Source organism: Leptosomus discolor, chromosome 7, assembly GCF_034619465.1.
Source record: "Leptosomus discolor isolate bLepDis1 chromosome 7, bLepDis1.hap2, whole genome shotgun sequence".
Lineage (NCBI taxonomy): Eukaryota > Metazoa > Chordata > Aves > Leptosomiformes > Leptosomidae > Leptosomus > Leptosomus discolor.
Window position 1 is genome coordinate 58,779,745 of NC_141397.1, and position 27,495 is coordinate 58,807,239.

Here is a 27,495-nt window from a genome sequence, read left to right on the forward strand (position 1 = left end):
CTACCTCGAAAGATGAATTGGGTTTTCATAGCATGCAAGGCCTACTGAGATATTCCTCTAATTCAAGGTGCAGAGGGTCTTGATTTCAAATGTATGAAAGGCACAAACACTGCACAACCGCAATGTGTAGTTAATGAGACTATTTTAACTGCCACCTATCAACGAATTTCTCTAAAATATCACATCTGTGATCAGACAGGTAACAGCCTGAATAGCCCTGGGGACCTGGATTTCAGTCTTGGAGCTCACCTCATACCATTTATGATCACAAGGTTTCCTGTTAAACATCAGAGCATCAGCAGATGCACAAAAAGAAATGTCTCTCCAGTTGCAACCCTTCCTTTCAGGTAAACCCAATAGGAATAACTTGTTTCCAGGAGTTCTGGTGTGTGCTAGCAGAGAGCACACATGCCATTTAACAGCCATTTCCCCATCTTTTGGAGGAACAGGCTTCAAGCCAGATGTAAACATGTTGTGGATGACATTTCCCTATAACCTGCCATCCAGCCTATCCCAAATGGAAGACATGGTTTATGAAGTGCTGAGTAACATCCCATTGAATTTAACAGAGCTAACAGTACAGACACTCACCTCATTACAGATTTAATGGAATCACAAATGAACGCAATATTAACAAATATTAAGACCCACGCATTCTTTTGTGAGGACATCCAGGAGACTGCAAAACTGTGACTCCAGTATTTACACATATGTTTTAGCTTCAAGAACGTGAGAAAGTCCAACAGGCAATAGGACGTGTGTTTAAGTGATCGGCTGAACTAGATCCCATAGGCACAAAATTAAGCCTAACATAAAGTCTTAGAAATCTAAGACAACATAAAATCTTTTGAAGAATGAGGAAATCCATGAGCCATGTTAAAAAGTAAAACTTCTCATTTAAGTAAAAAGGAAAAAGACTATTGTTTTATTGGTTTCCAAAATAAAAATAAACTGTTATTTGACACAAGTCAGGGATAGATGAGACATGAAAGTCATTAAAAAAAACTCCGAAGTGAACAGCTGGGAGAAAATGTATCCTGCTGGCCTTACAGACTAGAAAATAATTTTCCCTCCCCTGAAGTGGTTCAGATAAATGATCTAACAGAAGTTTGAGGAAAAAAAAAGTCAGTTCAAAACAAAATTTCCTGTTACTCAAAATAAAGAAGAAAGGAAGAACAATACCTGAGATCTCATGTTCAGTTGAAGGAATACCAGCTGAGCCACACTTCTTATTCGATGATTATCCCCTGTTGTACATAGGCTGAACTAAACCAATGTTTATATGGCACAACAGAGCTAAAATTACTTGTCTTTTTGGATGCTCACTAATTCCAGACCGATGCTAGCCTAGCGACTCCCAGGTCTTGACAAAGATTGATGGCAAAGATTCAAGAAAAGGTATCATACTTCTATGAATGTGTATTACAGAACAGTGATACTTTAGGGAGTAAATGAAATGCAGGGGCAGCATCTCAAGATTGCAAAAAATCTTTAAGTTTGAGATGTCATATTCCACTAAACTATATGTAAAGTTTTCATGTGATTTTATAGAACTTCTATCTCATAACAGATCAATGTGAGAGTTCCATAAACGTGTAAATAGAAAAATCAGTTTTGAAAGGCCTTAGCACACTACAGGCAGTCTGTATCAGAGACATAATTGAAGAAGAGAAAATAACAATATGGTTTTACCTATCTCACATTTTTCCACTGTGAGGTTCTAACAAGGGCATGCTTTGGAGTAGTATTTCAAACTTCATGGGGGTTCTTGTCAGGGATGTACCTTTTACCATTCCTTTTAAGTTCACTGAATTCTGACCGGAATACCAGCTTCTGAAATATCTCACTTTGTACACAAATAGCTTGTTAGCTATATTATCAGAAGATTTAATCTCTAAGGACTAAGTCTCTTAGGTGCTCTCCACATCCAGCCTACTTGCAACTAATCACTTAGAAAAGGAGGGAGAATTGGATCTCATTTGAATACACTAAGTTATGAGGAAACTGTAGGAGAAACATGACAGCTTCCCTTAAATGGGAGGAGGAAGACAGATGATACTGAAGGAGAAAGCTTAAATGGATGAGTGACACTAAACAGTGTTAGAACCTAGACTTCCTCTCCCTTCTTAGTCCTCAGGACTGGAGCTAAGACAGATATTATTTTCATAATTGATAAGAAGGTTTATTGTTCTTTTGTAGTCTAGATAGTAGCAGAGAATGTCTCAGTAACACACAATGGGTTTAGTTCCTTATAACAGATCAACGTTTTTTTACCAACTGTAGAGAAAAAAACAAACAACAAACAGCCCCCAGAAGCAAAGGGAATGCACAATGGTACCCTTTAACTGTGTTGCCTTAAACAGCTCTAGCAAAAGGCTACTGGCTTCATTAGGTTCTGTTGTCAGCATATGACAAAAAGACTGCAGAATGCTCATTCATTTATGAAGCCCTAAAAGGCCACAAGACAACAGAAAGAGCCAGAAATGAGAAGGCAACACAGGAATATTAGTAACGGCTCCACAATCTTGATGGAGTGGTCTCATATCAAGGCATTCGTCCTACACCTCACAAACACTGCCAAACCCAGAGTCTATGAGAATTGAATCTGCATCGTTTCCCAGTCACTTGTTTACTCCTGACTAGGAACTCCTTTGTCCCTCTCCCTAACCCCAAACCATTGTCCCAAACACACCAAGATCAGTTTCAAATACAGAGCTTCCAGGGTCTCAGTGCTTAATTGACTCAAACAGTAAGTATTGGTAAATTATTGTGCTTTGTCATGCTTGAAAAAGAAGGAAAGTTGGCATGCTCTGCCAACAAGGTGAGTTAGTGAAATAAGCAAACAAGGAAGATGATTGTGAAAATTAAGGAGCCAAATGGCAACAGGGTTAGAAGCCCTCTCTTGTTTGTACTGAACAAAGCCCCGAAAGGATTTAAAACCAAATTCAGTCACAGAAGTGACTTTGACTGCAATCTTTGACTGTGATGATGAGAATTCAATCCTAATTATTGCTTAACTGACATAGTAACATCAAAAGAAATATAAACATTTTATGGCTTTATTTAGCAAGAAAAACGGTGGTTTATTTAGCATTATATAATGACACTGCTTAACTAGTAAAATCACTGGCTATCGTTCAAAAGGAAATTGAAAATCCTTGTTAGGGAGTAGATGATCCTTTTTTTTTTTCCTCTGCATTAATGGAGAACAATATTCCTCTAACAAAAATTACCTTTAAGACTGTTCTGAACTTCTAATGCGATGTCGAGGGCATTAAACGGCAAAACTGGTTCATTGGCAATTTGCAAAGTCACTTGTCCTGTTAGCTGAAAAATACAAAAAAACCCACAAAACAGTCAAATAATTTCTAGCAGATTTAATAGCCAGCACTTCTTTTGGAATAGCACATACTTTTATTACACTGGATTTTCAGGGAAAAATTAATGAAACCCCATAAACACATCTTTGTGAAAAGGAGTACGACCTAGACCATTGCCTTCCTGATACAACAATAAAAATGTTATGAGATTACAGTTTATGACCACATAAAAGAATTCTGTGTAGTGCTTCTTCTGTGGACCTAGGATACTGCAGGACTCTCTGAAGGACCTCAGTTTTGCTTTGTTCTCAAATAAAACATCTCAACATTTTGAAAAGAGGAAGGAGGTTTATTGTTTTACTTAGTTCTCTAGTTTTAGTTACTGTATTTTGAGAGTTTACACAAGGGAAAAAAAAACAACCACCAAACATCATAGACGTTAATGAGCTTCAGGTCAAGCCCACGGCTAAATGCAAGCTGACCTGAAAACCTACTGCCTTTTGAAGAGATACGTGACAACTTGATGCACAGAGACGTACAACTTCCAAACCGGATAGAACCCTCCATTCTCTCAGTAACTTAGAGAAAGAAATTCCCAAATGCGTGAAAGGGAATTCTCAGTCCAACCCAGACCAGACATTAGTACCTGTCATGAAACTCAACGACACGAGCGCTTCTTTTCAACAGTTCCAGAGATGAGGCCAGGGACTGACTGGCCTGAAGTGCTTTCTTTCACTTATAGAAGACAGGCAGTCCAGCACAAGGCTTAAACATGCTACAGGGGCTGTGTATAGAAATATGCCTTTCTGTTGAACTATACCTAGCCTGTGATTAAACAGAGGATTTCAGTCTCTAGGCTGCCAAGTCCATTGCTGTTCATGGGAGCTATAAAAACAAACTGACAAAAACATGCAAGAAACTTTCATTCATCTTCTTCATATCTTGATATTGCAAAAAGGGAAAAAATAGCTGTAGGGCTGTGCTCTAAAATGGAATGATGGCTGCAGGTGAGGGTGATCGTGTTGATAAAAATGTGGACTGAATAGAATCATCTTGTACAATACTTCCCAAGGTGTTGAGGGGGTTAGAATAATATCTGTCCTTCAAAAGCAATATGGTAGTTGCTGTGCTGAAAGTAGCATTTTAATGCTACAATACAAAGTAGTAGGAAAAGACAACAATCCTAAGTAATATTAAAAACAACAGTACAGCAATTGAAAAGGAAAACTATCTCCCAGGAAAGTGGATGAAAACAGGGTAATATCAGAAATACAAGTTTCCTGAAGAAAGATTAATAGAACCCCAACAACATTTCTATGAAAGCATTAAAGAAATGACCTGGCCACAGACTGAGTTGGGTATAGAGACTGAGGGAACATACTGTATAACAGGCTGCAACCTACATCTGAGCAGAGACATACTATGAGCTATTGAGATTTACCTCTAGAGAATACAATATTGCAAAAGGCATGAAGAAAAAAAAACCTTGCCATATATACAGTGAGAAAAAAAAAATAGGAAGGAATAATGATATGACAGGCCATTATCAGGAAAACTAAAGAACTAAGAGTGAACCTGAAGGAAGATGAAAAATACTGTGTTTTGAGATCTGTGGTAAGTTCAACACAATGACCCGTCAAGAAACTTCTCTCCAAACTTATGAACTGTGCAGGCCATTAGTACCTGAAGGCCACTATGTTTTCTATCAGTGATTACACACAAGAATCTCTGGGTTGAAAAGCATTAGAAAACAGTGATCTTCGGAATATCAGAGAGGTATTGTGGAAATATAAAAAACCCAATTGTTAGGGCAAACAGAAATATGTGCAAAACTGTATCCAAACAAGGTTCACACAATCCAGCCATAAGCAACTGGAAAAAATCTGGTTCTAAATGTCCAAATGCCATCCAAAATTCTTCCTTGTCCTGCACGGAACTCTTTTGAGAGATAGCTGCCCAAAACGTTAACAACCTGTAAGTTGTTATGGAAAAGCAACTGTGGCAATGAAATAACAACCTATTAAAGAGGAGGCATTCTACATGGAGCCTAAAGCCTCTGAATCCTAAATAGTACTATATCACACTAAACATTTGAATTCTCCCCTGACACCCCATTTCTGCAAAAACCATCACTAAATGGTAATGCAAGATACATACTCATAGGTATATTTTAGGGAGGGACACATACAGCTATACAGTGCTACTGATACTTTTCAATCTGTTATGACAATAAGACAATAGGATGGAAAAAATGCTTTTCTGAGGCATGAAAGTGGCATTAAAGAGGAGAATACTCTAGTAAGCATCTTTCCGTTTCACCGCTGTCTCCTACAGAACCTGGCTTGATTTTAAAATGTTCTTTCTTTATTTCTATTTCTTACAAGCACTTTTATTTTGCTTTTGACTACATAAGACCAAAGTTGTTTTCTCTTTCCTATTCAAATAAAGTTACACCATCAAAATCTTATGACTGACTAAAGCATTTTGGAAACTTTATAGTATCTCTGTATGTAATACTGCTGACATTTGTGTGTTAGCGAACAGGTAACGGTGGTGTTTATTAAATCACGTACTTCTCAGGCTAATCTGGAAGAAATCAATCACAAAAGAAAAGCTCAGAGCATTGATTTGAACAGAGTAAGTAATAATGCTGCAGAAGCATATATCAAACCCACATAATGCAGCAAGACAGAAAAGGCTACTGATTTCTTATTTATAGTCTTATTTTTGGATATACCATTCCCCTGAGTACAACATGGAATATACACGGAAAATAAAGACAAGCTTCTGACCCCTTTTCCCTGTTGAAAAATCGTTCAGACTGACTATTGAATTATTAAATGCAAGAATAACTTAGCAAAGAGTAAAGACAACAATTTTCTCATAAACTGAAATGCTAAAGCAGCGTAATTGATTTTATTCCCATATTGAACATTAATGATAACTTCTCAGATAACATTTATACGTAATAATACATGCACAACACACACAATAATTGATGTAACATTTGCACAATTATCAAGTCTAAACAAAAAAATTACAGTTCAAATGCTAATTGATTCTGAAATGCTTTCCTTATAAAATTTAAAATGAAAAAATAATGAATAACTTCTCCACTGCACTCAGCTTTGGGAATTCTTCAGTAAGCTAACATGTATTTAATGAAATTCCAATCACTTTAAATATTAATATAAAAAATTACAATAATTGTAGCTATAGTGTATATTGCAAAGTAAATTGGAGTATTCAAAGTAAGTTTACATCAAGGTAACACTTTTTCAAGGTCTTTTACTTTACGGCACAAACATCTTTGCAGGAAGAAAATAACCACTGTAACTGCCTTTATCTCTCTGACATCGTGCAGATCCCAAAAGCTAAAGAAAGCCCCATAAACCAAGTTGCAAAAATGCTGGTGTTAAAGATCATTTAGGAAGTGTCATGTGATACTGAATCAAGCCATAGGTTCTTCTCTCTTCCAAAGTGTTATAACCTACTCATTAGGAACTATGTCTTCTTCCCAACTTATGAACCTTTATAATTTCATTATGAAATCAGCTCTCAGGGACATCAGGTGGATCTGCACCACTCTCCAAATAATGACTGGATTAAATACACACAATATGTTAATCTATATAAATTATAAATATCCTTTACCTTTTTAGCTGTTTTACAATGTAAATAAGGAAACTAACTAAAATGGAGTTGAGGAGTTCATCACGGAATTTTTTTTTTGGCTATGTCACACCTGGTTTTTCAGTGTGCTAAACTCAGTTTTCAAGGCAACTTGCTTCCTCAAATATCCAGGCTGCCTGCTAACCATTCAAGGCACGTCTATTGGCATGCAAAATTTAAAAAAACCCTGAATACTTAAAACCCAGGACACACAAATGTGAAAGGCTCCACTCAGCCTTTGTTACACAGATTCAGTTTTGCTTTTGGGGCATGCTGTTATTGATCATGTCTTGCAGAGACACATCTTAAATGTTATCGGGTTTTACAGACAACGCAGGCATGGCAACCCATCTTCCATTCTGTCATATGATGACAAACTTGTAAGATGAATAAAATAAAAACACATTTAGTGGATATGAAGATATTATGCATGATAGAGATCAATCTGCTAGAATAAACATCAGCATATAGTGCGCAGGCAGTTTCTTTAACACAGAAGTTCACATGCCAGTCTTGGTTTGGTGGGGTTTTTTTGTCTAGTGAAATTTGGAACTGTGTGCTATATCTAGCCTTTGCGCTATGTAAACCTCAGTGGGTGTACGTGTTGAGCCTTTAGGACATTTTTAGTCACATTAAGAGTGCTAAAATCTAAACAGACATCTCAGATCTCTTCATATGCCAAGTTACAAACAACGTAACTCAAAAAATCAGGTAAACTGCCATGTTTATCCTTTTGTGAACACTGCTCTTCAGTAGTGCTGTACTCCAATTTTACCTGCTGGAATGAATTAGACATAGCTACTTGAAACCTGAATTGTGAAGTGGCAACTCCTTGTATTTCAAGCCATACACCTCTGCAACATACTTTTTCTTCCTTCCTGCATTCTATAAAGTTCAGGTTTTTATTATGTAATTTTATTCCATGAACATTAGTAACACTTTACCCTACTGATACTTGTACACTTTTAGAGAAAACTAGAATACACACGGCAGCTAATCTACCAAAAACATGACAACTCATATTAGAAGCAGATAATGTAACAAGGCAGCATAGGAGACCTGCGTAGAGTCCCAACTACAGACTCAACAGACCTCTGTATCTAAGAGTCCCTACTCCAGACTCAAACAACCCTTGTAATTGATCAGTGTGTGTGACACTGAGCAACTCATTTGAACTCTTGAGCCTCAATTTCTGTTGACATCAGGCATTATTTTTTTCAAGTCACGTTTGCCCTCACGCCTTGCACCTCTCCCGTCACACATTATCCATGGGGTTCATGGATGAGCATGGAAAAACCCTGTGCTGTTTAGGGTGATCAATAACAGTGTGTTGAAAACAACACTTTTTTTCACCTTTTTCCTGTAAAGGTGAATGAAAACTTTTGTGGCTCTCTGTTGCACGGTCTAAACTCAGGTGTTCACCTCTTTGCATCAAGGGGCCTCTCTTTCCACAGGTACTGACTAGCAGTGACCTGCTGAGACCTTTCGACATTAACCCAAACATAAACAATGGTTTCAGTGTCCACACTCACATAAATAAGGAATAAATCTCTGCATATATTAAGATCCCCTCTCAGAACCACAACGTTAGCAATCACAAATGTTAAAATAATCAGCCTTCCCTAACCTCTCCACCCTGCAAAATTAAAGAACTATTTTGATAATACAGGCAAATTTCCTGAATTTGCTTTCTGCTGGTTCCCCCCACCCTGCCCCGACTTCCTTCATGCTATCAGATATTTTTAATTAAGCATGAAAAATTAAGTCTATTTAAATGAAATCTGTGATTCCCTAGCAAAACATAACTTCAGCACCTAGTACTACTGGATGAATTGCAGTAATCGTGAGACTCATGATAAATTAATGAGCATTTTTAATACTGGGCTCTCAATTTACTGTAGAAAATTTTCCTGCATAATCAGTCTCCACAGTTGTTTTTCTTATATTCATCACTCCTCAAAAAAGTAAACTGACTCATACACAAAAAGTCAGAGGCAGGAGCACAAGAAAACAACAAGTTCTTTGACCCATCACTTTTCTGAAGAACCACACTCCCTTGATTAGACAAACAGAAATCTGGTCACAAACATGTTTGCTTTGCACTAAAGCTGTCAATTACTGAAAATTCAGAACTTCTCAAAAATTCAGCAGTACCATATGTGGTTTTGCTCTTACTGAAATCTACCTTGGCACCAGGGCATGTATTCACACGACAAGTCAAACGATATTTTGAGGTACCTGACATTCAGTTCAACACACTGTATTTTAGGTCAGTAGAGGGCTCTCTGAGAAAAGAGTACGATGAGTCTACGGCTACGGTGGGTGAACTAGAGCATAGTAATTTGTAACAGATAGCTGTTTCTGACTAAGGAAACACTCCCCTCCATCACTTAATATTGTTTTATTTACTCCCAGTAAAGGAAATACTGATTAGGAAGTAATAGTGACAGTGAACAACACACGGATCCTGCCTCTTTGCAGGTATTCTGTGCACAGCAAACACCACTTCCATACAGCATTAGGCATCCTGAAAGCGACAGATTCAGATATGCCAGAATTATGGTAGCTTGGGCACTTACTCTGGAGTACAGAAGATCTCCATTTACATGATCATATGCTACGTTTTCTACATGGCTCATGATGAGATTCTGAGGCACTGAGAAATTAAGGTCAAATGTATGTATTCTCTTAAGTGATTAATTCGCTTAAAATCTAATTTGTTGGCCAATTTAGTGATACACAGAACTCAGAGCAGTGAAAGTACATTTTCTATAGATGTCACTCACAGCTGGGAGGGATCATTCATCCCACTGCTTTCGATTATTTGCACAAAAAAACTCATGCTTATCTCTGCTTTGTTTTCCGTGTACATGTAGTAAAGCCTACATTTTAAATTATATTTACATAAAGTATATGGAAATATATATATTGTGTCTATTTACATGCATTTATGTGAATCATTTAATATGTGTACACAAACAAATGTATTTTAAGTTGTATTAATTTCTAATGAGTGATTATACCCCATGCCCTGGGTTATAACTCCGCGAGGCTATACAGATTTTCTTTCCACTCACTTCTACCTTCTACCTAGATCATCAATGAAGAAGATATGAGTGAGGACATCAAAGGGTCATCATGCCGCTCCTCACAGAGTGGCAGAGAGCAATCCTCCTCTCTTCACCCAGCACAGAGCAGGCAGAGGTGCCTTGTGTTTTGAGAGACATCACTGTGTTCTGGGACGTCACCGCCATGGGACGTGCCTGGCACCAAGAGCACAAACAGTTTTTGGACGGGACTAGACAGACTCATGCGGGCAGTGCACTGCTGACTACCAAAAATGATGCTCCTCTGGTCACAGGAGAACTACACTTCTGAGGCGTTCGTCACCAGCCACGGTCAGAGCCTGGGAACCAGGCTGAGGTCTGGCCCACTGTGGCAGTTACCACGGCGGCAGAGAATGGGAATTATTAACTCAACTTCCAAGATAACAACTTTATTAAGGTAGGCTTGACACTGCATAAAGGGACTTGTACTCAACCTGGTTTGTCTGGAATTGAGGCAGAGCAACTTTATGTCCGTGCAGAATACACAGCGTTAATGCTAACACAGGAAACCATGAAGTTAACTGTAAGGCACTGTTCCTTACCTGGGCAGTTTAGCAGTGTAGAAGTGTAGCTAGAAAGGGAGAGTTTCTCAAGTGCCTGTCTTTGAAGTATGCAGGTGAGTAGCAATAATCTCGAAAAGAGTTTATAATCATGTATTTCGTATTTATTTATGTCAACTTCTAGTGGCATCCAGGTGCAAAGAAAGTGTCGAACTAACTTCCAGAAGGGCCACTAGATCCAAGCTTCTTGTTAAAAAAAGTTAGTCAATTAGACTTCTCCCTGGCATGCACAGTTATGAGCATGCAAAAGGATACAATGGAATGCTCTTCTGCACTTCATGAGCTCTGGGTGAAGAGGTCATACGACGACTCTACAAATCTTTACATCATAACAAACCCTCACGCTAGATTTCTTAAAGAAAATTTTAAAAGTTTGTTCTAGTGTTAATTCTTTTTTTTTATCTCCAACTTTAAAGCCAGGTTGCTCTGGTTACCAGCTGCAGACTTTGAGTGTGACAAATACAGAAAATTTTGCTTTAAAGCTGAATGATTTGCACGTAGCATTTCCATAAACTAAGATGCCATCATTGCACAGAAAGTGACCTTTTAAATGCTTTCATTCTCTGACCCTCTTCAGCTATAGCAGGAGGAAGGGGAAACTGGTGCTAGATCCTTTTTAAAGGAGCAATGTTAACTGCCTGAAGCTGGTTACAGGCAGTCCTGAGGAAACAGATTTAGTTATTGTTGTAGTAGAAAGAAAAGTATATAATAAAATATGAAGCAAAATTTATTTCCATATATCAGTGGCAAATTGCATCTTGGACAGATCTTTACTACCTTAAACCAAAATTACATAGGGTTTGGTGGGTTTTTTTCTTTATTTATTTGCATGTGTAATACAGACATTCGAAGGATGAGACATGCAGCTAGCTAACAGTGTACACACTTTAGGACAAGAAATGTTAAGTATTTTTTCTAGTTTAAGCCATAAAGGAAAGTTTAAGGTAAAGAAAGTAAATGTTATCTCAGAATAACAGATAAGACATATCAGTGCAGATTCCTGTGTACCAGTATGAAAACACAGGATGCTGTGATTAACAGCTTGGACATCGTGCTCTTTCGTGCTACTAAAGGCCTTCACTGTGTTTGCTACCAGTTAATGAATATCAGTACCTTTCCCTGACTTATGTATGTGTTTAGGACTGCAATCAGGCTGTTAGCACAACCAGCTCTCCTTACTCACGATACAGGATAATCAAAGCACAAGATGATAGGACTCAGCAAGATAATTGATAATTTTGTTAACAGTTGCCAGACAGTTGGCTGGGTCCTGCTGGTCTATGAGCCTTACAAGCCAGACAGTAATGACTAGCAGATAAAATAAGCAGCAGTGCAAGTCTGCATTTAATCACCCAGGTTCACAAGCACTCTACAGAAATATAAATCAGCCCAGCAAACAGTATGTTGCCTTACAGTCCTAATTAATCAAAGTACCTTCTCATATGCTTCAAGATATATGCACGAACCAAGAATCTTCCTGAATTAGGACCAATCCCAGGATCATACATTCAAGGACATGCAAGTACTTGCAAAGTTTCTATTTCATCTGTAAAGCCGGTTCCTCTGCTGAATCTGCAGGACTCAGTTTGAAACTTGTGGCATTGTTAAAAACTAGATAATAGTCATCAGAGGAGTGCATTAATAAAGAAATCTGCAATAGGAAGCTCCAACCACAGCTTTCAGTTTAGAGCTTGATAGCATCTTTTTAATCACTCTCCTTTTACAGAAATGGATTTGATTTAATTGAACTCCTAAAAAAAGTCTCTAATCAACTTCATCAGCATGCAATTATTATTCAAAGGAAACCATATGTACTATTAGGCACTCTTAATTAAAATAATGCATATAATCTGCTTCAGTACCTAACAGTCATTCTCCTTGATGTTCTTTATTCTTTTTCTTCCAACACAGTTTTTTTACTATTTTTCCTCATCTATCCCTATTTCATTTATACAATTTTTCAGTGTTAACAATCATGATCTCAGGACACTGAGATGTGTTAACATGCCAGCATCCTTAAATCTCACTGCATAGCATGACCTTCAAAATGGCTCAGACCTGACTATGGAGATTTGTGAGAAAAGGATGAGGAAATCCTATAACAGGGGCCTTAAACTATACTCTGTTTTGCCTGAATTTCATTTTCAATTATGATGTCTTTCTAAGTGGCCATACTGAAAGAAAAATGTATGCTAGGCAGCAGTCAATCCTTAGAGACAGACAGACAGGATTTGGGGAGCACCAAGGACAACGGGATAGAAGAAATTGAGTCTAGAAGTTGAAGAAAAGCACCAATGAGGGGCTGAAGCAATGGTTCCTGGCGAAACTTGGAAAACTTGGACAATCAATTCAGCATAGACTCAACAGAATAAGCATTATGAAAAGATTCATGAGAATATTACATATTAAAGTTTCCCTATCCCCCCCCAAAAAGCTAAGATATTTCATGCCACTTCTTGATGCAAAGGTACCTCAAATTTTTCCACTTAGGTCACCCTAATCAGTCAGGATTGGAGCACTGATGTTCATTAAACACAACAGACTAGCCCTGAGGGAGAGACGCTAGTGAACCACAGTGCTGAGGAGCTAAGGGAAGCTGACAATACATAGTTCTGTAGTATACAGCTCATCGAAAAGACCCACAAACATTAATAGACACGTTCCACTTCAGAGGAGAATTGGATGGACAATGTGCTGAGGCTACCCCCAGATACCAGGCTATACTGCAATATCCACAAAGAGGCTCAATTTCCTTGTTAGGCAATTACTTCAACTAGGGTTAGAGTCTGCTCTTGGATATACTTGCACAGCAGTTACCAAGACAGAACGGTATTTAAGCTTCTTAATAGTATCGTAGTTCAAAGATGCAATGTCTGCAAATTTCTCACACTTCTTTTCAAGTCAAAATACTCAATCTTCAATGTATACTGTGCAGGCCAGATAGAATAAGAAGTAATCGGTTGACTTACATTAATAATTTGAAATTTAAACCTCAGAAGGAGATCTCAAACCTCCTCCTGTAATTAAATAGTATAACTTAACAAATAAAGGTGGGGGAACATTGGTTGTTTTATTTTAAAAAGAAAACATTAATTAAAGATGACTATGTTTCAGATTAAGCAAGCTCCCCTCAGGCTTGGGGAAAATGCCAAGTCTGACAAACTCTTTGAGCCTTAGGGAATCCCAGGTCGGTTTGATGTACCTACTGAAGTATTTTATAATTAGCTGGCATGCTCCTGAGGCTACCTATTTACCTGAAAAAGAAACTCCCTTACCTTTCAAACTTGTCCCTGAACAACAATGAATAAAGTCCTAACAAATAATGTTTCTCATCACAGAATATTTATATAAACAGAGAAAGAAAACTCAGAAGAACGTGCTATAGAATAGCCCTTGAAATACATAAGGAATCTTAGCAATAAAATTCAAACTATCTGAAGGTAGAATTGAGATTTATTACCACATCTGGAGCTGTGATAATACACCTGTTACTAAGATTATGATGGCCATTTCATTCCACTGCACCCTATCTTTATGTGGGCGCTGTATTAAAATGATAAAGGCAGGATGATATAATGGCAACAACAAAGATTAAATAGAGAAGCACATTTTAAAAACATATAATCTTACAACACTACAGGAAATGTTACTACTTGCTCAAACGACAGTAGTTGCTGTTAAGAGGGGAAAAACCCCCCACCCCGATGTTTACCTACAGTACTGCACCATGGTTCTCCAGGTACTACCTGTTCTAAATATCTTACTATTTATAATCATCATTAGTGTCTAAGCACCAAAAATACATGTGTCTCAGAAAACAATTCAAAAGACATCTACTCTAAAAGCCTTTCTCCTATCTTAAGCTCATCCAATAGAATCCCACAAAGAAGTGGGGATATGGCATATGAAAGGCACAGGCTACTTGAGACCATCTGACAAGCCTTGTAAGAACAACCCAAAGCTCAGGACTCACCTTGTTGGTAAGCACCATATTTTTGTTAGCTTCTGCTCTTGCTAGTCATTCCACTTTTGTTTTGGCATAGCTGAATGCCTGTGTGTCTTCAGTTTTAGATTAACTTTCTGGAACAAATGAGTTCATTGGAAGATATCTCAATATGGGCAAACAGACAACGAGACTTTTCCTGACAGGTAACAACAACATGGAGATCTGATGACTGTACTGAAAGAAGAGGATGAAAAGGATGTTGTTGAAGAGACTGAAGAGTGGAAGGGAAGAGGTTTGAGAAAGATTTAGAAATAAAAACAAGCTGGAATTGCTGCACAACACAAACAGGAGCCTGGGGAATTTCTGAAAGAGGAGATGGCAAGATTAAAAGGACAGCTGAGGAAGATCACTTTGGCAACAACACTATAGATGGATTGCAGGGAGAAAAAAGACTTGCAAGGCAAGTGTGTCAAAACAAGAGGAGATTGCAATGCAGAGAAGTGGTTTGATCACGAGGCCAGCCAGGGAGAAATACTTAACAACATCCTTCAGCATACTGCAATCAGTGTATACTCACCATAATTTCCCCGTACTATGTAAAATCCAAATAAATTGTCCCCCAAACAGAGGAAGTCCTGCAGAATATGACACTGATATTGAGTGAACAAATTAGTGGGAGTGCTACCAGTATCCAAAGCGATATATGCATGCACGTGTGTATGTGTGTGTATTTTTGCATAAATAGATCAAAAACTCATCCGAAACTACTTCTGTATGTTAAAATGGAAGACAGATGCAGTTACGGATAAAAATAGACTTTCAGACCTAAAAATAAGACTTCGTAGACTCTAAGAACTTCTTTTTTTCCCCCCCTCTGCAGTAGAAAGGCAATGTATATAGACAGTTGATGTACTCTGAATAGCTTTAAACTAAATGTAAATAATCTTCAAAAGAGTTTTGATATCAGAGTGAAATTTTTAGAGCATTTTGCACTATGTCTACATCGTATGTCAAAAATACAAAAGACATTTTAAAGTTTTTCGCTTGTATATTCAGAGAAACTAAAAAGTCCTACAGTAACTGTTCTGATCTCTTGGGTATCCCATACTGCTGCACAGCTTCTGAACCCTAATTAACAATATTTTCGTCCAAGCCTCATCCAGTAATAAGGATACGGGGCATTTCTGGCATGAGGACTTGATCAGAGTGCATACTTGATACTGTATTAAAGAGAAATAAAAATATATAGTTTTCACTTATGGACCTAATGAAAAAGACAGACTTCAGTATTCACTCAGTAGCTGAAAGCAGTAGGTAACAAACTAAGGTTTTTTAACACCTTTCAAACCCCATTTCATATCATGAATATTGACTTAAAATATTTGAAACAAGAAAATCGGAAATGACACTCTAAATCTTGTGGTTTCAAGGAGCTGCTAATTGCATACTGCTCAGTGGTCAGGGTCTGCCATCGGTAGGGTTGTCCAAAGACACAGCACGTAGTCTTCTCCATGTCCGTTCATTCCCAAATGTTTAAAAATTCCATACCGAGAATAGCAGACTCTAAACACAATATTAGATTAGACCACCATATTATGCTGATTTTGGTAGTGTCTATTTTACCTCCAGTGCTCCAGTATTCCCTGCACAAAAACCAAGTGTCCCTGAGACAGAGGTTTAACTATACGTCTCCAGTCGAGTTTATTGCCTTTCCTGCTTATTCTGCTCAAGTATCAACTGACAGTTCACAGAATGTCAGGGGTTGGAAGGGACCTCTGCAGGTCATCTAGCCCAACTCCCCTGCTAAAGCAGGTTCACCTAGAAGCAGGTTGCCCAGGGCCACGTCCAGGCAGGTTTTCACTATCTCCAGGGAAGGAGACTCCACAGCCTCTCTAGGCAGCCTGTTCCAGTGCTCTGTCACCCTCAGAGTAAAGAATTTTTTCCTGATGTTCAGGTGGAACTTCCTGCGCTCCAGTTTGTGCCCGTTGCCCCTTGTCCTGTCACTGGGCACCACTGAGAAGAGCCTGGCCCCATCCTCTTGACACTCACCCTTTAGATATTTATGTTGATAAGATCTCTCAGTCTTCTCTTCTCCAGACTAAAGAGCCACAGGTCTCTCAGCCTTTCCATATCAGAGAGATGCTCCAGTCACCTAATCATAGCCCTCCACTGGACTCTCTCCAGTAGTTCCCTGCCCCTCCTGAACTGGGGGGCCTAGAACTGGGCACAGTACTCTAGATGTGGCCTCACCAGGGCAGAGTAGAGGGGGAGGATAACCTCCCTGGCCACATTTGTACAAGAGGGGATGAAGGGGGAGGCTAGTACCATCTAAGCAGAGGATTTTATTTGTGCAGAACATTACATTAAAAGAGCCCAGTAGCTATTAGTGATTATTAATCTTCAATTACAATAATAGCCATATTTAACAAAAAAAGAATAGGCTATGCTGCAAGTCATGAAAAAAGCCTTTTTAATTGTCAGCCCTGCTAGTCTAAAAGACTCTTCGCCCTATTCATTCAGTTATCTTTCTGTAGTTTATAATTAAAGTGCTAATGTATATTGGAATTGTTTGATCTCAAAATAAAGGCGTCTTTTATCAAAGAAATTAAGAATACAGTAGTTACAGGAAATTCAACTATTTTTGTTGAATAAGAGAAGGAAGAAAGATTGTGAGTGGTCATTCTCGATTGTGGAACAGTTCATCAAGTAAGGTGGCAAAAGACCTTTTGCTTTGATAGTTGAACACAAGCTCGGAAGAAAGGAAGTAAGTGTACTGTACTGGCAGGAATGAACTAAATGACCTCAAAGTTCTTTATCTTCAGCTAACGAGTAGAGGTAATTCATATGTCCTGAAATCTAACTTCAATTAGCACAATTTATCATAACAATTCGTAGTATCTCATCCATGACATTTTATTTCCATTCTGATTTCATATTTGAGGGAAAAGATAATCAGCAGCATGTTATGTCACAAAGTCCATCTAAACTAATGCCAATAAAAAGAACGATGTGTAGTCATCCACATTATGTACAGGCATTACCTTAAACAGTCAAGGTCAGCAGAACTCTCAACAAGAGTCGTGTCTCTTGTGCCTTACTGATTAAAGAGAGTGTGACTGAAACCTGACTTTAAAAACAAAAGGAAAAAAATTCAAGAATTAATTTTGGCTTTTATCTGCTATGAAGAATGTACTTGGGTCGGTGGAGATGTTAACTGGAGTGCGTGTTTCCCCACCCCAGGTTAGATGACAGGTAGTAAAAAAAGCTGGTAACTAAAAGGGATAAGAGTCAGCAAGCCAGCAACATCCCAAACCGTTTATCTGCCAGTACCACTAGTCACTTCTGAAAATGGAACTTGGGCTTTGGGAAAAAATCTTTCAAAAGCCACTACTGGCTCAAAGATGTGTGTGGACACCAGGCAACCTTAGCTCTTATATCTCAGCTCTGATACTGTTATCCCTTCACTCACGATCTGCTACTCTGAGAAAGACATCTTCCTTACTTCACAGGGATTAAGAAAAAAGTCAGCAAAGCCTAATCAATCTTGCATTCGGTTTCAACGAGTTTTGGATTAGGCAGTTCAACACATTTTATAAACCACACAAACCTGTTACTGTTGCTGTTTAGCAGTGTAAAGGGTGTGTTTTGCATTTTTCTCTTCATTACTGTCTTTGAATTAAAACTACTAAGCCTTGCAGTGAAAGCAACACAACTCGGTCTCAGTGGCCTGAAACAGCCAAACTGGGAGAAAGTGAGCAAGAACTTACTTCTTAACATTAAAAACGTTTCTATTAAAATCATGTGACTCAAGATCATCCTAAGTATTTCCTACATGATCTCTGAAAGCAAGGTTTCTAGTTCTGCTGCCTTTTGAGACACTATGAAAGCTACGATTATTGGAACACGCAGTAATTTTAAAGTTACTAGTTTTTCATTCTCAAAGACACAGTTTAATAATTTTTAAGATCCATTAGTCATATAAGAATAGAAGCTTGAAAGTCCACTACAGCTACGGAAAATAGGGTAAAAATAGCCCAAGAAACACAGTTATGGATCAGATGAGACTTCAGAATTTTAGCACAGTATATATTTCCCAATAGCTTTGCTTTGTTCTGTTTTTAGGAAAATACATGTAAATCACACACCCCAAAAATGAAAAGTTTGGACACATAGGACTTTACTAATGAGTTGCTTAGCTTAAGTTCAATTAGTTTGGAAAACCTCACGCAAAAATTGTAGAGAATAAATGGTCGCTAAATTTTTTTCGAATAAAGACTCCAACAAATTAAAGCAAGCCTAGGAAAAAAAAAATTCTTCTGCCAGTATTAAACTTTGGTTACCTTCTCTCCAAACAGCTTGAGTTGCTTCATGCATTGGAATAAAACTCAAAAGTTTATAGAAAGACTTCACTTAATATCAAGGATGTGCTTTCTATAGTTTCTATGAAAATTAAGGGAATTGTCCAAGCTGAGAATAGAAATTTTAAAAAGGTACTGGTCTTATGACCTCTGGAATTTCACTGTTTTCTTTGCCTTCTCATGTAAATGACAAGCGTCAACTTGCAAATCAAATGACTGTATTTATTCCTGTTTACTATCCACTTTTTCATACCTGACTCCATATTTCTCCTGTGCCTTCTACGAGTGACACACAAGACCTATGTGCTGCTGGAGGAAAAGCTGAGTTCTAAAGTAGAGTGCTCCGCAAATTAACACCCTGCCAAAAGCCTCTAACAGAAATGCATGAAGTACATGAAAAGGACTATGGGCAGCCATGTCCCAATTACAAAATAAATGCAGAAGTAGACTTACACCTTAAGCTGTAAACGTAGAAACAAAATTAAAATCACCTCTCACAACAGAGACATTCTGGAGGAGGGATCTCTATGTGTATGTCCTTTTAAACCAGTGTTTAAAAATTAAGGTGAGACTGCTAACTGAATTGCTGTTATGTATCTGAGTGTCTGGAACATAACTTGCAAGTATTGTAATGAAGAGAAACACATGATTATGCAAGGTATTACATGTTTCAACCCTCTATTTAATGACACAACTTTAACAAACTACTTTAGACAATATGAAAGTAGGAAAAAACAAAAGGGAATGAAGATATGGAAACCGCTTGTTAGCAGCTTCTTGATTACAGAAGGGTTCTGCTTATAAAGCATCCTTAAGCACAACCAAGGAGCCCTACTTAAGTACTGTCAACAAAGACATTTTGCAGTGCCCTGGAAGATTTATAGTCGGTATGAGATGCTGAAGGTAAGCAAATTAAGAAGACAGACAGTACAACCAGGTTGTAATAGCTGTAGTGCCATGTCGCTGGATTCCTCAAACATTAATTAAATCTGGACTCATCTTAGTCTCATGTAACAAGTGTACTGATTTCAGTCTAACTCATGTGTACTGGTGAATTGCCGTTTCTAGTTGTGCAGGCTGTAGATCCAGCAAACGATCACTCTCAAGGATGTATTTTAAAGCAAAGAGGTGTTTTTTGTTGTTCCTACAATACTGTCAGAAGACCAGCTCTATTTCTATGATCTACATCAGCGAAGCAATTCAAGCCGAAATCTATAAAATTTGAAGGTTTTTAATGAAATGAAACATATTTCAGTAGCATATGTCACAGTTTTTCTAAGTGATAACACTAACATGTACACATTCTCTGCTGAACAGAAGCAAGTTTTTGATTTTGTATATGCTCATAATTATCTCAAACTTACACGTAAATCTTAACAGTAACAGACAAAGAAAGCACAAGCAGCAAATAGAATCATACTGCTTTCAATACGGTGACAAGGTGAAAATTAGAGAATACGAAGACAGACACTATGGGCCTTTAAAAAAATGTTTCTGGACAGCTTCTGAAAAACAGCAAAAACCCAAAACTTGCCCAATCACATGCCTACTAGATTTATCAAAGAATATCTTACTGTGTAGCAAAATTATCCCTAAACAAGGACTAGGCTACTGGATAAAATATCTCCATAGAAGGAAGACAATTGAATTCTCAATTTAGTGAAAGAGCACAGTGATTTTCTTGTCATAATTTCTACTTCTTTTTGTCTTCTCAAAATGCTAGAACATAGTAAAAGTACGTAGCCTTTTCTAACCAGAAAAAAAGTTTTAAAATTGAATGCATGGAGCAAAACCACACGTTTCCATTTTTGTGTTCCTCACCAAGACTCTCACTTGCTCTAGTTTCTAACCGATTTTGAAGCACCTCAGTGACAAGAATCATTAAGAGCCAAGTCAGAACTGCCTCATGGGCAAAATATACAATAATCTTCACAAAAACGCAATAATAAACAAAAATAATAAGAGCTTCCAGATTTGTTATTACTCCAAATAATAAAGGTTTTCACAACGTTTTTGAGTAAATAGTGCATCTGGGACGGCCGATATCTTCAAATAGCCAGCAATCACAGCCTGACGATTAGTATGCTAACCAGAATCAATGGCTAGATGTGGTTAAAAAATTGCACATATACTACCGGTCACTATACAGAAAGCATCATAGGCCTTTCAGCTTTAGAAATTTATTAAAATAGATTAGGTACCATATATAAGCTCACTTAAGTTCGGTGTCTTAGGTCTGGCCATTTGGGGATATTAGGCCTGAGCTCAAGGCTACAATCTGTCAGTCAGCACAGCTCCATCAAAACAAAACAAAACAAAATGACCACGTTCAAGTCCCGAGGAGAACACACTCCTAGTTTCCAGCTTCACCTTCCCCTAGAGACCTGGGACAGGCAGAGTTACAGAGAGAAATGCCTGTGAATAGCATCACTTCACTGCTAGTGAATATACTGGGAAACAACTTCACACACACTAATATTTTCTAAGGGCTTGCCATTTTAAGGAACTTTGTATATATTTGTAAGTATTGATCTCTTCTGCTTTTACAAGTCCACCAGGAAAACTCACCAGAAATTTACTGTGCATATAAATGGAAGATGAAAAGTAGATTGTTAACACTAGCATATCACCTGTCTCTGGACAGGCGGAATGCATAAGATATTAAACGGGACACAGATTTATAACTCTTTATTTTGGAACTACAGCTCAGTTCTTAAAAATGCGCCCATGTAGCTACTGTCTTCTGTTACGTTATTGCAACACAACAGTCCAAAGCTTGTCAGAATTTTGGTGCTTCAATCAAAGTTAGAGCCTGTTTTCTCCAGTAAGCAAGAAAACAATTTCTCTTGTCAGTGTATGACTGCTGAGTAAGTCAGAAGTCAAGGCCTTCCAACTCACAGGACACGCCTCTTCCAGCAGTACACTTAAGCCAGCTGAAGTGCCCCAGCCAGGTACTTCACTCTCCTGCAATGTGCTGTGGAAACGCAGTGACAGTAGAGACCAGCAGGAGACATGAAGAGGAGAAAAGGTTCATGTTCCGTGTATGGGTAGGGTTTTGCTTTTAAAAAAGGATGCCAAATCTCTTCTCTGACAGGTAGTCAATGAAAGACTGATGATATAATAACTCTGACGGTATGATGAGATAAAAGCATTTGCTATAGATTCAGATATTGACGGTATCCAAGATTTATTTTTGTTTACTTTTGTTTCACTAAGAAAAGCAACAGGCTGTAGAGTATCCCTGTCCTTCCCCAGCAAATATAAATTAAGAAATATGCCAGATAAACAGAAACAAGATTTTAAATGGAATTCTTTCATTAAAAAAATCATCTTACCTGTTAACTACATATTGTAATTTAGAAAAAAACAAGCTCTCTAAATCAGATTGTAATCAAATACGTTATAGAGCTATACTGTAACATTTGGTGCAGCAGCATCCACAAAAACATGGTCCGTACTACAAAAATGGATGTTACGATATTATCACATATTTCCCATTCTGTATCTTTCCAAAGGTGTGAGGCAAAGGTGCTCTAACAAGTAATTTGTGTAGGGCAGGTCACAGACTTTCTTATTTTGGATACACTCTGCACAGGTGTATGCATCATTATGGGGTTTGGTATTAATGTTTAGGAGTAGATGGAATGTTCATAATCAAGACACAAATACTATCACTCTCTTGTTCTCTTCTTTCCTACCTGTGACAGTTTTGTGAGCTTGTTTACTTCTAATGGGGTAGAGAAGAATGCAGTTACATTTCTGTATGGCGTTATATCCTGCTTATGTCTAGAGATTTGAAAGAAGTGATCCAATTTTCAACAGAAAATCAGTGGAACACAACCCTTTCAAAGAAATATAGCAATATCTTTAATGAGGTAACTAACAATCATTGCATTGCCAGTCATATATAATAAGGCCTAATGGGAAATTTTGAAAAGAAATTATCTGTAATTTCTGTTTTTTTTAAAAAATCATTAAAAAATAAAAATCCTTCCAGAGAAGGACATTTTAAAGTTTTGAAGTAAATGAAATTCTTGATTTTATTTTTTTTTTTAAATCAGTTACTTCAATAAAATCGACTCAATATTTAATTTACTTTTTTTTATTTTCACATTTAACTATTTTGATTGATATAGCAGTGCTGTTTGGAACAGCAAATAACTTACTAATTTAGGATAAAGCTCTATTTCAAATGCAGTAATGTAAATGAAGCACTTAGAACATAGGAGTTTCTAAGATAAGAAGTTCCATATGACAAATATTTGTTTCTCCCTGTCCTGTGAGATTTTACTGTGGACAGAGGTTTTCTCCTGCAAGAGAAAGGGAATGCAAATTAAAGATTCTCAACTTGGTGTGGAAAAAGGAAAAAAAAGAGGAGACAGAAAAGTTTTGATTAACTCATATCCTCAACATTCAGCATTCAGTCCTCCACATTATGCAAGTTTTTGTATTTTCGTATTTTTTTGGAAACCATGATACAATGTCATTATGGTTTTGGTGCTTCGGCATAAAAATAAATGTTTCATTCCCTTTCCCTCATTAGGATCTCATGTCAGGCTCCTGTCAGCTACAAGTTTGGGCAGTTTATCTCAAGAAAAAAGAAAGAAAAAAGCTTAAAATTTTCCTTAGATATGTCAATCAAAAGGATTGCACTGGCTGTAACATCAAGTTCAGAGGAATATCATTCACGTCAGTTAAGACAGAATCTTTCTGTGGCCTCATTTTCTTCATCAATTTTAGACATGACAATATTTAGGTAAAGGCCCAACCTCACCCTGCAATTACCTCAAAAATCAAACTGCGCTATACAAAGGTGTCCAGTCAATGATTCCAACATGCATTTCTCTTTATGTGCTGTTTTCTTAGCTGAGCAGTACTTTCTTTAGGATCACAGTTTCACAAAAGATAAATAGTATTCAAATTTGAATTGTCCAGGGAGCGCACGCTTGACATTCAATCTTAGAGCACTTCCTTACTTGGCTGTGTGAAAATTATTAAAATTTCAAAATTTTGGTGATTTATCTCAAGTTCTTCTGCAGGCTATGTTAATTTATATTCAAATTTACTGCTTTCTTTCCAGCCATGTAGCGAAGATATACTCTCCTTACTCGCTTTCTTTCATGACACTATGTTTTTATTGTATTTGCAATAGCTGCTAAAGTAAACAGCACATTGTACGAGGTCTTTGATTCTAAGAGGCATACCTGCTTTAATGTGCTCCTATAATTTTAAAATCTCTCATTCATTATCATAGTTTTTTTTATTACAAGACAGCTGTTAGCAAAAGCAACTGTTAATATTTGAGATTGTATGAAATTTTTTTTTTTTTTGAAGTCAGAATAAAAGTATTGATCGTTTGAGATCAGAGCGCTGCTCTAGGATCACAGCTCTTTCTTCAAGAAGGCAGTTTTCATCAACGAGCCAAAGAGGAACACAGCCATTTCAAGGAACTTTTAAGCACTGTGTAATGTAGTTTCAGTAAGCGTGGTGCCACCTCATGCAGTGTGACCTATCAGGTGGCAAACTAACTATATTTCATTTTGCCGCCATTTTAAATAAAAGCTAGTGATAGAGAGATACAAAGTGTGTTCCTCATGAAGAGTTTAGCGCTCTCTCAGTTTTCTTAAAAGCTGGATAATGTTGATGTTTGGATCAAGCAAATTTCTAGAGCCATTTAGTGAACATGCTCTGGGCACTGCTGGGGTACCCGCCCAGCTTACAATGTAATTGTCACTCCCTTTACAGACTTGTGAACAGTCTTAGAAAAAAAGAATAGCAGAAGGTGTCCACATAGAATCCAATAGAATAGGCTAGTTCAGTTGCAAGGGACCTACAACAACCATCTAGTCCAACTGCCTGAGCAATTCAGGGCTGACCAAGTTAAACCATGCTATTAAGGGCAGTGTGCAATGCCTTCTAAACACTGACAGGCTTGGGGCATCGACCACCTCTCCAGGAAGTCTGTTCCAGTGCTTGACCACTCTCTCAGTAAAGAAATCCTTCCTAATGCCCAGTCTAAACCTCCCCTGGAGCAGCTTTGAACCATTCCCACACGTCCTATCGCTGGGTACCAGGGAGAAGAGCTCAGCACCTCCTTCTCCACTTCCCCTCCTCAGAGAGCTGTAGAGAGCAATGAGGTCTCCCCTCAGCCTCCTTTTCTCCAAACCAGACAAACCCAAGTCCCTAGCTGCTCTTCAAGGGACATTCCTGCCAGCCCTTTCACCAAATTTCTCCTTCGGGTTACAGTCCCCTTCTTGGCTACCCAAAAGAGGAAAGGGAAAAAATGTAATGGGCTATACAGGGTAATCTCTGCTTTGTATCTGATAAACTGGCTGTAGAAAATGATTAGCTGGCAGTGCTATTCAAGCTAAAGGAATACATCTTTGAGCATACACCTTTCAGTTAAAAAGCATAGTGTCTTTTATTTATTTACATGATTTCCTCAATTAAGTAAACTGTGATCATTTAACTACAGTTTGTGGTAAGCAACACAGTTTGCAAAAACTAAATAGCACAACAAAAACACTAGAACCTGAGTAACTAAATAGCAAACCACGCTACCATTCAAGTCTGACCAGATTTGTCATCTGACTTAACTCTGAAAGAGAGCTTTCTTAAACACAAGGCATAGGAACTGATTTTTCTTTTGGTAATGAGCAACACATAAAGCTGCATTGTGAAACAAGTTCATTAATGGCAAATAAAAAAATCAGTGGTTACCTAATAAAATTGGGAGATGCAAATCTGCCTTTGCAGAGTTTGCTTTTCATTAACCTACCATGAATACTGCCATCACTAAAATCAGAAAGCATTTTTAGGAATTTCGTTGAAATATGTACTTCCTTAAGAGTCAAATAATGCACACATCTCAGATTTTTGCAAATATTGTCCAAATGGATTTACTAATCCTAAAGCGTATTTACAACCCTGCAACAGATTTATAAAAACAATGACAGATATGCAAGTATTATCAATAAATCCTAAATAAAGTTTTCATTTAGACATTTTTCCTGTGCACTTTATGGGTACAAGCAATAGATCTATTTCTGAATTACAATTTTGGGGCTCTGCTGTTAGCATCAAAATTACAAATACAGCCCTTACACATTAACTCTTAATTAGGTTTTATAAATTCCAATCAGAACTTCCACAGCGAGTTCCTGAAGTTCAGATGTAATAATGAGTTTCATAAAAGGCTTTGTAATCTGTTTCTCATGTCCTCCTTCAAAGTTCAGAATCAATCACACTCCAGCCACAAAGCACCCTAGTTCTTTTTTTTTGAAAGTGGCAATTTGTTATTATTTGTCAAATTTAGCCATGATGTTTCTACAATTCTACTGAAGTAACAACAAACATGGAAATTACTTTTTAAATTTAAGGCACGTATTTTAAGCGGATCTAAGAATCAACTTGCCACAGTGTATGCGAAGAAATAATCTTCCTCGGGCCAATTTCAACACCCTTTCAGTTCAAATTTCAAAGCCTATCAAAAATTATGCTGTTGCTGAAATAACTGCTTCTGTGCTACTCCCTGCATGCACTTCTCACTGTCATCCTTACACAGGCACTAAAGCCTGTATGGCAAATCAGATCCGAGAGTTGAAAACAAAACAAACCCCTAAAGCAAAACCAACCACAAACCCAAATGATTACTTTTCAGTCAGATCGAACTTAATTCTGCTCACTCTGTGGTAGCATTCAGATTGGCTTAGGGGAACTGTGAAACTATAAAGTCAGCAACATTCAACTGATGGATACTTCTGACTATCTTAATTATTACATTAGTTTCAAAGCCTTTTGAAAATCCAATTCCAATAGCAGGTGCTAAAAACTTGACATTCAGCTCAGAATTTGATGGAATACAGGTGACAGGAAGGGAAGAGGCAGTAAATCAGAAGTGATGTATCAAAGACAGGGGGAAGAAAGCATTTCTTGTTATTTTAAGAATTTTTTTACTTTTCCTGAGATACTTCTAAAAATAGGAAAAAAGTTGAACTGAAAACTGAAATTGCAATAGTGTCCTTCCACGGTCAGGTAAATAAATTATATTAAAACCAACATGTGTAACAATAAAACTTGTTAGGTTATATATCTTTCTTTAAATACTTATATAAATTAAATTTTACTTTAATGATATTTATATAAGCCCTTGTATTACATACAGACTTTCTATTAAAAAACTCACTTGCCAAATCCTCTCACCACAGAAGAAAACCCCAAAATCAAAGGTCATAGCATGCTGAACCACAAGCTCTGCTCAGACAAGGCAATGCTCTCCCTATTTGAAATGAAAATAAAGAAGAAAAAAAAAGAACTTTATCTCTTTTTATGTTGTTTTGATCAATTTTGCTTTTTTATGATATCTAAAACTTCTGTAGCACAGCATTTATTCCACTGAGCCTAATCAAGTTTTTCAGTTGCATGAATGTAAGTATTTAGTCTTTTGTCTTCAGAGTGCTCCTCTGCTTCCTTTTAAGCTTCGGGGCTGAATGCCCCTCTCAAGTGCAGCCATGTCAGCGCAGCGTAGTCCTG

The 27,495-nt window shown here is 37.6% G+C and overlaps 1 protein-coding gene across 1 annotated transcript in view; it reads right to left on the reverse strand.

Annotated features, from left to right (window-relative positions):
• Positions 1-27,495, reverse strand: part of NAALADL2 (N-acetylated alpha-linked acidic dipeptidase like 2) — a 271,223-nt gene that overhangs the window by 21,469 nt on the left and 222,259 nt on the right. The window contains exon 12 of the mRNA XM_086468611.1: positions 3,234-3,327. Within this exon, the coding sequence (XP_086324737.1) occupies positions 3,234-3,327 (94 nt within the window). The remainder of the gene's footprint in view (positions 1-3,233; positions 3,328-27,495) is intronic.